Genomic DNA, 12,809 nt, shown 5'->3' with positions numbered 1-12,809 from the left:
GTGCAATGCCAACTGCTCTCCATGTTTGATGCTAAAGCCCTGGCTATGCACAACACTGAGTTCCAGTGCAATCCATGAAACTCCTGCATCTCTGGGGGTCTCAGGTGTGTTGTTTCCAAGGAAGGACAGCTTTTTTTCCAGGAGCTCAACTGCCAGAGCCACTTCTACCCTGCCTGCTTGGAAAGGCACTAATCCAGGATTAGCTTTGCATAACACCACCTCAAGTACACAAGTCAATGTTTGCACTGAAGCAGATAAATAATCCCCTTCCACACTTCTGTAGGACAAATACTTGTCAAGAAGGTCTTAAAGTTCAACCGTTCTGCAGAAAAGCTCTAAAATTTCCTATTTAAAAACACAGCTGACTTGGAGATGGGATTCCTATCATATGGCAGGGCTGAATGGGCTGCAAACCCTTCCTGGCTCCAGAAAAGAATCTCCCTGGTTTAACCAAGTCTAATTATATTCAAAGCATCTTAGCAAAGGGACTGGAGGATGCACATCCCCTCAGCTCAGCACCCTTCATCTGCTGTGCTGCTTGATGCCCATTAGAACCACCAGTCCTGCACTAATGCCTCCCCACAGGGATCGACTGGAGTGGGAGTCTGACCCAAAATGGAGTTTATCCTTCATTAACTCACTCCATATTCTGAAGTCTACACCCAATCCATGAGAGCTCGCCACAGGAAATTAAATTCCATCTGCTAAACAGAACTTCACTTCTGACAGATGCTGGGAAAGACACAGAGCCCATCTCTAAAAATAAAATTGCCTACTACATGGAGTACTTAGCAGCAAACATAAAAATAAACTATTTAAAAGAGCAAGGAAAACAACTGTGGCCAGTTTTTGTATCAGGGTGGCTGAGATCATGTTAGAGATGTGTTCACACAAGAAGTGCTTTGTAGGGCTGAACAAAGAGCTGACAATGCACCATTGAGCTTTAGTGCAACCCAAAACATGAAGTATAAAAAGACAATTATTGATAGTCAAAAATGCAAATTGATCAACAAAAAGGGTTTCTAGTAACTGTGACTGGCACTTCACAGTATAAGTGAGACAAAGCAAAACAAGCTATCAGAGCATGAGAACACAGCAAAATTGGACACTGCAGTATCTGCTCTCTGTAATCAGAAAAAAAAGGACAAAAGTCTCTTCTCTGAAGCTCTGGGGAGGCTGTGGAAGCACACAAGGGTTGGGTACACGTATGCAAAAGGAACCAGTTTTGGACCAGGCAGATGGGTGTCTGCACTCTAACCTGGAGGAGCAGAACGTGGACTCATGTTCTGTACTAAGGATTTTTGGAGGACTCCTCTCCTGTGTGCTGGAACAACAAGAAAGCTGTTTGCATGATCTCACTGCTCTCCCAGACATCGCTTGAATCACTAATTCTTGCCACTTCTTACTGAAAGAGCCCTGACTCTCATCTCCATCAATTCCTGCTCACACAACTCCAAGAACCAGAGCTGGAGCTTGAAGCATTTTGTTGTTCCCCACAACCACATCAGTAATAAATAATTTCCAGTTAGCTGTTGCATTTAAAGCCAAATGTTCCATTCCTGCTGCTTCTTTCTCCTCAACTTTTCTGATATTCCTTCTTCTTTTTCTACACCCCAGTTACAATAAGGAGAAAAAAGGATTACATTTCAGCCTTTCCAGGTGGGTAAAGAATTGCACTAATCTAGACAGTGCTGCACATCTGTGAGAGGGGGTTTTTTCAGTCATCAAGTGCTCTAGAGAGAGAATAAGTTAACAACTCCCTGGCAATGAAACAGCTTGGAGAGCACCTTCCCTCGAAAGCCAAAGACTGCCTGGCACAGGAACTCATTTAGGAGAGGGATGGGATCAGTTTGGAAGTGAAACATTACCTACCCCTTCCAGCTCCTCACAGTTATTCCCTCTCCACCACTTCTCCAGGACCTGAAGGCAGTGGAAGAGCCAACCACTCCTCAGCTGTGCAGCACTCCTCTTGCAAAGCTGCTGCCCCTACAGAGCAAGAGAGCACCGTTCATGTGACACTGCAGGGACACAGCCCCTCACTTGGAGGTTAATGACTTTCCTGAAGATGACAGAAAATAGAAAAAGTAACTGCTCAAGTTTTTTTTTTTTTTCCAGTCCTTCAGCACTCCTGGGAAGCATTCAATTAAAATAAACGAGGCCACATCTGAAAGATGTTCCAAATCTCCACAGATTTATTTTGATATGAGTGCATTTATTCCCATACTAGCAATGTTTTCCTGACTAAAATAGTTTAATTCCTCAAAGGAGAAGTAATTCAGTTAAAGACCACAGGTTTCCATTTTGTGGGTTATGCCTCTGTACACCAGACCTATTTTCCAATTCCTACCCAAATAAATCATCTTAGAATTTAGAGTTAAAATTCCCAATTTTTTTTTTTTTAAAAATGAGCCTTTTAGGAAAGACTGTTGTAAGGTGAGCTTCAGGGATGCCATGCAACTTATTTTGAGTTAATGGAAAGTTCTGTCCCTGCCATTAAAGACACATATATTAAACTGATCTTTTTGGCATATTTTCTTTTGGTGAAACACTAATTTTGATTACATCCAGCAGTAGAATCGGGTGCTATAATAAAGAGTAGAGATGCTGTGCAGTAAACAGATGAAAAGGTGAGACCCAGGAATAAGAGGACATGCAGAGGAGGCACAGCACAGATGAAAAGGGATGAACACAAGGACCTGACAAAGCCCAGAGTGGCTGAAAGAAGCTCCTGAGCTAAATTCTGCTTTTCAAAAGAACATTCTTTAAATGCAACCAATTCAGATTTCACACTTGGCCATCCAGTGAGGACACACTGCCCAGACAAGGTTCACAGAGGCCAATCCTGAGCCCTGGGAGGAAGAAAAATACTATTTTAATAAACTTGAAATACCCTGAACAACTGCCTGCCTCACTAAGAACATCTCCTGCCCCCTCTAGCCCAAGCAGCACCAAAACCAGCAAGGTTTAGTGGTTTTGGTGCTGTCCCAGGATTGTGTTTGAAGCTGGTACAAAAAGCTCAGTGTTGCAAAACCTTCAAGGTTGTGCCCTTTGTCCTCGGGGAATAGCAAAGTCCACCCAGCTCAGATTTGTCCACAAGGAAGAGAAGTTAAAGTTCCAACCTGCAGATAACTCTGTCTCCCATCACAGCACATCAGAAATTACAGGGTTTTTTTCTGGTTTTAAGCACACAGGTTTTTAAGAAATAAGGAATCTCCAAGCGTGCATTAATGGCACAGATCACCCTAAGGAGAGCTGTTCACGAGGTGCAGTCAGAGGCAGTTATAACATTCAGAAGGAATTCCAAGAAAACAACTTAGAAAAAAAAAGATTTAAGGCTGAAAGAGTGCAGTTGTTGCAGCCTACTCACCTTCCTCATTGCTTTCACCCACTTGAAAGCTCCTGAGTCTCCTCCTACCCTTCCCCACAGCAATTACAAACACCAGTGATTTCAGCAGCTCAGCAGGACACGAAACAAAGCTCAGACTAATAAAGAGAGCTCACCTCCCATTGCACAACTGGAAGCTGGCTTTTGAAACCCTCATCTGAAAACAGGGGATGAAGCCATCATTACAACTGTCACTTATCCCATAAGGAATAAAGGAAAGTCTATTCCATGCTGCAGAAATAATGGATTGGAAGAAGGACTGACATAACAAAGACTGTTTCAATGGGAAAATCAATGCATCAAGGAGATCTGACATATGTTATCATAAGGTGTTAGGAAGCATGAGAATCCCCCATCAAACTGAGGTGAAACTATCTCTAAAAGAGCACAATTCCTAACAGCAAAACAACACCAAAATCCACTGCCCAAGCACAACACGTGGTCCAAGGCATGAAATCACACCACACTTTCTCCACCTCAACCCACATTGTCAGCATTAACTAAACCAGGATACCCACTTGTTGGTAAGCACAGAGCAGAGAAAACAAGGGCAGGAGACAACCCTGAGGAAATGTCATAGGTGCAGTTGGAAGGGGATAACCTGGATTCACAGCACTTTATAGATAAATAGCTGCTATCAAGTGTTATTATAGGACACGTGAAAGCACAACGCGAGCTGTTGTTATTGTAAAGGTGAAAAAGAGGAAGTTTATTTTCTGGTTTTAGCATTTATACTTTTCTAAAGGTGACAGTGGATTGGAGGATGAATATGTCACTTCTCTAATGATACTGGATAAACTATTAGTATATTAAATTTCTCTGCCTCTATGGAAGAATGTAAAACAGTAGATTGTTTACAGAAAGTTGTGTGAGAAAGTTTTCTACAAGAATGTAAACTCAGAAGGCTTTAGAAAATCTTAAGAATCAGGGTAACAATCAAACACACTTATCACCCGTTCTCTCAGGTCACCTACCTGACCTGCCAAGCGCCTGAGAGGCAAAATTGGAATAAAACGGGAATCTTGCTGCTTTAATATGTGCTACAAACACCACATGACATTGGCTAGAGGAGTAAAAAGCAGACAAGGCGCTTAACCCCAGTCAGCAGAAACGTCCCCAGGGATTCGGGCCTCGCAGCTGCCCTCCAGGCAGGGATGCGGGGGAAAAGCAGACAAAGCCCATGGCTCTCTGCCTCTCCGCAGGGAGAAGGACACATTCCTCCCCGTGCCACCAGGCACCGTCCCCGGGGCCGGAGCAGGGCGGCTCCTCCACCCACCTTCCCGGGGCTTTGGGAGCGGGGTGAGGCGGCGGCGGCTCACTTCTCGCCCTGAAGGCCGGCGAGCAGCACCTCCCCTCACAGCCGCCCCCATTTCCCACACGGCTCCCGCAGCACCGCGGCTCCCCTCCGAGCCGTGAGGGGAGCGGGCTCTCCGCGCGGAGCGGCCGCTGCCGAGACCCGGCCCGCACTCACCCCGCTCCCGCAGCTCCGCTCGGCCGGCACAGCGCGGAACTGGGCCCGGCCCGGCACGGCCCGCCCCGGCCCCGTCACTTCCCGAGCGCCGCGCTGCCGTCAGCTCCGGGCGGCCGCGGCAGGTGAGCGCGGAGGGGAGGCGCCGCCGGGGCTCCTCATTTCCGCGCTGAGGGCCGCGGGGTCCCGCGGGACTCGGTCCCCGCAGAGCTCGGTCCCCGCAGAGCTCAGTCCCCGCAGGGCTCGGTCCCCGCAGAGCTCAGTCCCCGCTCGGTCCCCGCTCGGGCTCGGTCCCCGCAGTGCTCGGTCCCCGTAGGGCTCGGTCCCTGCAGGGCTCAGTCCCCGCAGGGCTCGGCCCCCGCTCGGTCTCGGTCCCCGCTCGGTCCCCGCAGCGCTCGGTCCCCGCCCGGTCCCGCTCGGTCCCCGCCCGGTCCCGCTCGGTCCCCGCCCGGTCCCGCTCGGTCCCCGCCCGGTCCCCGCTCGGTCCCCGCCCGGTCCCCGCAGGGCTCAGTCCCCGTAGGGCTCGGTCCCCGCTCGGGCTCGGTCCCCGCAGGGCTCGGTCCCCACCCGGTCCCGCTCGGTCCCACTCGGCCCCCGCTCGGTCCCCGCTCGGTCCCGCTCGGTCCCACTCGGCCCCCGCTCGGTCCCCGCTCAGTCCCGCTCGGTCTCGGTCCCTGCCCGGTCCCCGCTCGGTCCCCGCTCGGTCCCCGCCCGGTCCCACCCGGTCCCCGCTCGGCCCCGCTCGGTCCCGCTCGGTCCCCGCCCGGTCCCGCTCGGTCCCCGCTCGGTCCCGCTCGGTCCCCGCTCGGGCTCGGTCCCCGCAGGGCTCGGTCCCCGCTCAGTCCCCGCTCGGTCCCGGTCCCCGCTCGGTCCCCGCCCTGTCCCGCTCGGTCCCCGCTCGGTCCCGCTCGGTCCCCGCTCGGTCCCGCTCGGTCCCCGCTCGGTCCCACCCGGTCCCCGCCCGGTCCCCGCTCGGTCCCCGCTCGGTCCCGCCCGGTCCCCGCCCTCCTTATCCGCTCGGGCTCCAGCGCGGCCCCCGCTCCTCAGCCGAATTTGGGGTATCGCCTTAAAACCTCCGGCGTTTCGCCGTTTTTCAGGTGTAATTTTGACATGAGAGAATTGGGAGCGTTCAGCCAGGAGAAGAGAAGCTTCGGGGTGAACTAACTGTGGCCTTCGGTAGGTGAAGGGAATTTACAAGAGAGGTGAGGCAAAACTGTTCGCAGAGGCCTGGGGTGACAGGAAAGGGGGAATGGGGTCACATTGACAGAGAGGAGGGTTAGATTGCATATTAGGAAACCATTTTTCCCTGTGAGGCTGGTGAGACTCTGGCACCAGAAGAGTTGTGGCTGCCCCATCCCTGTCCAAGGCCGGGATGGACAGAGCTCGGAGAAATCTGGGATAGTGAAAGGTGTCCCTGGCCATGGCAGAGGGTGGAACAGATGAACTTCAAGGTCCTTTCCAACACTAACCATTCTCTGACTTTATGATAATTTGCCATTTTATCTTAGCTCTGAGTCAAAGCCCAGCACCAGTGAGGTGTTTGCAGTCAGAAAGCTGTGTCTGAGGAACTGTTCCTTTGTGTTTCTAACGAATGTTCTTTGTCTTCAAATAACCAAGTGGGAAACCAGGTGAGAGCACACAAAATGCTCTCAGAAGCTGAGAAATACTCGAGTAAATTCTGTCTTTCCCCCCTTCCAGAGGCAGTCTCCAAAATCCACCATGATTTCTCTCTTCGAGCCCGAGTTCCTGAATGTCATCATCGGGGTCGTGTGTGGCGTGTGCCTGGGCTGGGGCATCCGGGGGAGGCTCCGCAGGAAGCCCAGAGCTGGAATAATTCCAGAACCTTCCAACGGCCTGGGGGACGAGGCCGACATCATGGGAGAGTCCGGGGAGCTCAAGCTGGTGCTGATCGTCCGCAACGACCTGAAGATGGGCAAGGGCAAAGTAGCAGCCCAGTGCTCCCATGCTGCTGTCTCTGCCTACAAGCAGGTTCACAAAAGGAATCCCGAGCTCCTGAAGCAGTGGGAATATTGTGGACAACCTAAAGTGGTCCTCAAAGCTCCCGATGAAGAGACTCTGGTGCAGCTGCTGGCTGAGGCGAAGCGCCTGGGGCTGACTGTGAGCTTGATACAGGATGCTGGGCGTACTCAGATAGCTCCAGGCTCCAGGACAGTCCTTGGGATCGGACCAGGACCAGCTGATGTCATAGATCAAGTTTCTGGTCACCTTAAACTCTTCTAAACTGGGATGTGTTCATGTATGTCAGTACTGAAGGGATAAAAAATATAAGTTGGTTTTTTTTTTTTCGGTATCTTCCCTCAGTGTTAATAAAACAAGCAAGTTTTGTAAGATTTCATTTGTAAATCATGAGTTTCTCTTAGCTTGTGTTCCAAAAGTGGGAAAGAATATTCTAGGTTTAGGGCAGTTGAAGAAAGCAGAGCTGGCATAAGAAGGAACCCAGTAAATTTACAGTTTGTGCAATTGCTTGAGGATTTTGCACATTGGTTGATGACTTTAAGTGTTTCCTCTTTCTCCTGTTTTCTGTAGTGAATGCATTCTGTAATTGAGAAAGGCTCAGCTGCTGAAGCAGTTAAGAACTGGAGCTTGGGGATAGCTGTAGCCAACTTCTGCCCAAACAACTGCTGCAACAACTTGTAACTGGTACCAGGCTGACCAGTTCAACTGGATTTGCAGCCCAGCCCAGTAAACAGTTGTGGGGAGCAGCTGTAAGCTGAGCTTCCCTCCAGAGGGGTCTGTGCAGCTTCTACACTTGCAAAAATGTGCAGTTAAGCCAAGGTGTGGGGAGTTACCCTCCATATAAACAACTGGGCACTCAGGGACAGATATAAATCCTGGTTTTCTTGGGATTAACAGGTGCTCCTGAGTTTAAGGAAGCATCCTGTTACAGATACTACTGCACAGTTCAGAGCACCTTGGGGGTTCCAGTAAATTCTGCTCGTACAGTTTGTGAGAGTTCTGCTGTTAAGTAACTTTGCCAACCTCTCAGCTGAGTGTTGTGAAAACAGTTTGTAGGAGAGGGAAAAGGATTTATCTCCATCTCCAGCTATCCACAGAGGGAATGGCAGAGGGACTGAAATGGCAATAAACACAGAGGATGGGAATGTTTTTATACTGCACCTCTTACTTGGAGGCATAATCCTTTTCAGAGACTCACTGGTCCCTGCTGACCACAGAGAGCCTGGGGCAGGTGAGTCCCTGCCAGCCCCATTCCATGGAAGTGCTGCAGCCCCAGGATCACAGCCCAGCTGTGGAGCTCACAGGAGGAAAAGGGAGTGAGGGAGTTCTGGATCCTGATGCCCAGAGCAGCTCCTGGTTAAGAGACAGGAGGTTCTAGAGCTGTTGGCAATCTGGCCAGTGCTGTCAGACTCGTTACACTCAAATATGACAGTATTCATAAAGAAACATTTAAGTCAATTTTATTTGAAGCTAAATATGTTTAAGGCAATTTACATACCTAGAACATGATCTCAATTGAACTGGCACAGCCTACTACAATCCTAATGTATCATCTGGTAAATATGCTGGAGTTGACCACAGTGCAGCCAACTGGTGAAAAGTGCTATTTTCTTCTCTCTGGCATAATCTTTCTCTAGAAAAAGCATTACATATTTTCCTGTATTGCCCCCTCAGTGCAAGACCCCACTACTGGTCCCCACTGCTGCTCTGCTGCTGGCCCCTCAGACCCCTGGCTGCACACGCCTGCGTTGCCCCCCACTACCAGCACTGGAATACTTGGTTTGAGTCCAAAGGTCCTTTTTTTTTTTTTTGAAGACAGTAAAGTGAAGCTACCACTATGCAGCATGTCCACAGTCCAGTAATTTATTTTTAAATTGCGTAATTTCAAATTGCACAAACAAAACTGAACAGCAATATGCTTGAATTCTCTCTTCTGTACACTCAAAACAGTGATCTAAAACACCACAATATCCAACATACACAAACCTCAGGGCAGGGTTAGTAAATACACAGATTGGAATCATGGTGCTCTGTTCCTGAATGGAATGTCCCACAAAAGCACAGGATACAGCACAACATAAGGTCATCTGTTACATATGGAGTGAGCAAAAAGACACTAGCATTTTCTATATGCATAACTGGAAAAACCTGCATAGGTTAAGGGGAAAAAAAAACCCAAAAAAACAAAACCCAAAACTTTTACTCATTTTAAGTCAGGCAAGGTTGTCTGTACGCATTTTAAATTCTTTTAGAGCTATGCAATCCAACCCAGGGAGGATATGCTGATTAGTGTTGTCTCTTGTCAGCAGTCTTGCAAGGTCAAATACGAGTATCTTGGCTTTAGCTTTCTCCAAATATACAGTGAGACTTAAATGCATTTAGAATAGACAGTACATACCGTAAGCTGCTCACATACAATGAACTTAAGATTCAATATTAGAGTGTAACACTATAGAGTGCAAATCAGAATCTTCACAATAGACTTAATGGTAATAAGCAGTCCTGCAAAAGCCCACTTGAACAAAGTCGTTTAAACTATTCCCCTTCTGAAAATAAAAGTCTAAATGACATGGAATGTGAAAAAGATTTAACAGAAGTGATTCAAATCGTTTGCGCTAGAAAAAACAGTCCTTCATGAAATAAAGGTTACAAGAACACGAGGCAGAACTCTTTGCTTTTCCCTGTTATGAGTTAAAGCGGGGAGGGACGGTGGAGTTTCAGTAAGAAAAGTCGCTGCTCCAGGCTGGCTTGTGCTGCGCCTCACATGCTGTAGCCGAAGCCGGGCTGCGGCTGCCCGTACGGAGGGGCCGTGTAGCCGTAGCCGAAAGGTGCCTGCGGAGGAACTGCCACGCTGGGTCCCGCTGTCAGCATCAGCTGGGGCTGGCCTGCAACACACAATGGGCATCTTATTCCTCCCCAGCTGAGAAATCACTGCAGAACGCCTCCAAAGTTTTCAGGAGGTATTTCTATGTTTCACTCTGCTGACCTGGAATGCGCTTCTTTAGGGCCACAGTGGGCATTCTCCCACAAAACCTCAGGACACAACACATGGCTAAAAATGCTACAGTGAAGAAACTCTTACTAGAATAACCTGGATATAAAGAAAATACCCAATATAAAGCAGGTATAAATATGCTTTAGATATAAAGCATATTGCACAAGATCCAAATAACCACTTGCTGGAAGTCTGGAATAGCACAGCTCCTGTACACCTTTCCTTAAGGAGCCAGATTCCTTCAATCCTGCACTCCACAGCCCACCTCAGCAGCCACAGCACATATCTAGAGGCACTTAGCTAGTATTTTGGAACACATTCCTTAAGACCTGATTTCACATGGAGAATGTTCCCATTTCCCAGGACCTTCTCAGGTAAAAAACAAGATTAGGGAAGGCTTGTTTAAAACGTGAAACGGTATTGATAACACAGGAACTAAAGCATTACCATAAACAATAGGTTGTGTTTCTGTAGCTTGCTCCTCTTCCTTTCTCAAAGACTCTGATGCATCCAGTTTATCCACCTGGAATTAAGACCAACAATTAAAGAAATCTCCTCTAAAACAGGTACTTATTCGTGGCAGAGAAGTGGAAAAGCCTTAGTGGTATGTCAACACCCATCAAGAAAAGGAGACCATTTACAAGTTAAGATCAATTCAAGTAGCAATGTTGGTACTGGTGCAGTCAACATTGTCTGTTTCCTGAAAAAAAACCCCATTGAGGGATTTTCAACTACTTTGAAAGCTCACTCCAGGCTGAAGGTTTGTACAAAAGGTTCTGGACTGGACTGGAGTCTTTGGACCCAGACTCATATTTGAGCTCAGTCTCAATTGGAGACCCCCGGCATTGGAGCAATTGCCAAGATAATGCCAGACCTGGAGAAGTTTCCCTGGAGGTGACATTGAGGCAAAGTCATCTGGTTTGTATTTGGATAGAGCAGACTGCAATAGCATCCGACATGTCACTTGAGCCTCAAGATTTCACTTTCCAAACCCATTCACTCATGCAATTTAAGTTCAAATGCAGAGAATGCATGTGTATAAGACTTGCTTTTTCCACTCCAGAACTGTGTGGCAGTCAGCCTAAACCCACAGATACTCCAATTCTTCCAGCTTTACACACAGTAACAGACAAGCCTGGCCAGCTTCACTGCTGCACTGCGAGTGCAATGGTGCTGTCTGCCCACCCCTACAGAAAGGCAAGAGAAAGAACTTCTTCTGTAGTGAATTATTGCTCATTTCTAAGACAGATCCAAGAGAACTCAGCATTTCTACAGTCTAAGGCAGGCCCTGAAACTAAAACCACAAAATGAGGTATTGGTATTTTACCTGGGAGATAAGATTTAGAACAAAGTCAGACATAATCATGCCAATTACTTTGAAAGACAATAATACAACTCACAAGATTAACGTTTCATTTCATTTGTGTCCTTAATAAAGGAGTTTGAAAGTTTCCTGCACTTACACAGGGTCAGTGTTATTTATTCAGCTACAACATTCACAATTGAGTTTAACTGTGCTACATGAGCAAATATCTGCTGGCAGCTCCAGGAGCTGTGAGCTCCTCCTTTCAGCTGTGAGTTACGTGTGTTCCATAAACCTGCTCCTCTGTAACCTCAAGCTGAGGCACAACTCCAGGGAGTGGCAGAAGTCCTGAGCTCGAGTTCCCTCAGTGACTGGGCTTCCATGGCCAGCCTGGTGCTTTCCTCCCACAGTATCTGCCTTGCTGCTGGCCAAAGTGCACGGGATCGTATCCAATGCTCCAAGATTCATTTCCAGACACCGTGCTAGGAACTGCACCGTTTTTAACTCAAAACAGCAACACACTGAACACAGAAGCACAAGTTTAGAGATGCAAATCCAAGGAGAATGTGCAGAGTTTGCTACTAAGCAGAGGCATTTGGCTTACTCACACTTGGAAAGCCTCCAGCCCAGGACATTCAATGCATTTTGGACCCAGTTTTGATGCCTCCCCTCAGAGCTGAACAAATATTGACAAGAACAAGCGCAAGTATGAAACCAGCCCGCAGGATGGTTCTTACACCACTTGCTTGAGCATCACCAGCTTCAGGGCCCTACACACTTGGAGGAAGATTGATTGAAAGGCTTTTCCACAGGGACTGCAATAAGCTGCAGAGGAAAAGTAACATGCATTCAATGTTGTCGTGTTATGTGTGCATGAAAAAGAGGCAAAAGTACTGAAGCACGAGTGAGGTCTGAAGATGACTGCCATACAGGCTCCCCCCAAAAAACCACACGCAGCCCACAGCAATGCCTTGGAGCTTCAGGAGTAGTGGGATGTAATTGCAATGACTGCTACACATGCGTAGTTTATGCAAACACTGCAGTTCAATTACCTTTTTTCACACACACGCTCTCCTACTTTCCTTACTAGCTGCTGAAGGACCTTGCACTATGTGTCTTAGGTTAGCCTTAAGTTCCAGTGGTGTCTTTACAACCAGCAGTTTTTTTGCATTTAATCCATCTTCAAAGCTGTCACTTTGGTTTGCCCTTTGCTGAACCACATTAATGGAAAACTCCTGCAAGGGCTGACCCCTGGGCTCAGGAGGATCACGGTGGCATTTGTAGGGAAGCAGATGGACAGAAAACCTTGGATTGCCCTTCTGAAGGTCAAAGTTACATAGCAAAAGGCAAGCCCTGGAGTAGCTTCAGAAGAGCAATAAGCATTACCATTTTTATAATTCTTTTAAATGAGGTAGCAAGAGAAGTTTAGTGAAGCTGAAGAGCTTGGAAGGCAGTCTTTTTTTTGGACAACTACTAGAAATTTACTATAGGGAGGAGAACCACAGACTTGGTGTAACAGCTGAAGTTTTAAGTTGCTACACGAACTAGAACACTGTGTGGATTAGATCAGCACCATGAGAACTGACACCTGAGTGAGGAAGAGTCCCTCTGGAGCAGCCAGTATCTACTCTGCCTACGGTCAGCACGCATTAGTCATGGTCCAGAGATCAGGAACTGGATC

At 48.0% G+C, this 12,809-nt stretch overlaps 3 protein-coding genes across 5 annotated transcripts in view; 1 reads left to right on the top strand and 2 right to left on the bottom strand.

Annotated features, from left to right (window-relative positions):
- VMP1 (vacuole membrane protein 1) overlaps window positions 1-4,927 on the bottom strand; it is a 63,332-nt gene extending 58,405 nt beyond the window's left edge. The window contains exons 1-2 of one of the 2 annotated variants that reach the window (XM_077787565.1): window positions 4,857-4,922; window positions 1,873-1,986 (exon numbers count right to left, since the gene is read on the bottom strand). The gene's annotated coding sequence lies outside the window, so the exon portion shown is untranslated. Of the gene's footprint in view, window positions 1-1,872; window positions 1,987-4,856 lie in introns of both variants that reach the window. The other variant, XM_077787564.1, reaches the window with a different exon arrangement.
- A 27-nt stretch (window positions 4,928-4,954) lies between these two features.
- Window positions 4,955-7,204, top strand: PTRH2 (peptidyl-tRNA hydrolase 2). Its single transcript, XM_021524884.3, has 3 exons — window positions 4,955-4,978; window positions 5,951-6,029; window positions 6,552-7,204. The coding sequence occupies exon 3, from the start codon at window positions 6,573-6,575 to the stop codon at window positions 7,092-7,094; it is 522 nt and encodes a 173-aa protein (XP_021380559.1). The 5' UTR covers window positions 4,955-4,978; window positions 5,951-6,029; window positions 6,552-6,572; the 3' UTR covers window positions 7,095-7,204.
- A 1,071-nt stretch (window positions 7,205-8,275) lies between these two features.
- The window catches only part of CLTC (clathrin heavy chain), a 29,695-nt gene continuing 25,161 nt past the window's right edge, over window positions 8,276-12,809 (bottom strand). For both annotated transcript variants that reach the window (XM_021524886.3, XM_021524888.3), the window contains 2 exons: window positions 10,273-10,348; window positions 8,276-9,715 (listed from right to left, as the gene is read on the bottom strand). In XM_021524886.3, the coding sequence (XP_021380561.1) occupies window positions 9,591-9,715; window positions 10,273-10,348 (201 nt within the window). In that variant the 3' untranslated portion in view covers window positions 8,276-9,590. The remainder of the gene's footprint in view (window positions 9,716-10,272; window positions 10,349-12,809) is intronic.

The sequence above is a fragment of the Lonchura striata genome, chromosome 20, assembly GCF_046129695.1.
Source record: "Lonchura striata isolate bLonStr1 chromosome 20, bLonStr1.mat, whole genome shotgun sequence".
NCBI lineage: Eukaryota > Metazoa > Chordata > Aves > Passeriformes > Estrildidae > Lonchura > Lonchura striata.
The sequence above is the reverse complement of the archived record's forward strand: the minus strand, read 5'-3'. Positions and strand labels throughout refer to the sequence as shown.

Coding starts and splice junctions, on each gene's coding strand:
- PTRH2 (XM_021524884.3), top strand. CDS start 6,573: ATGATTTCTCTCTTCGAGCCCGAGTTCCTGAATGTCATCATCGGGGTC.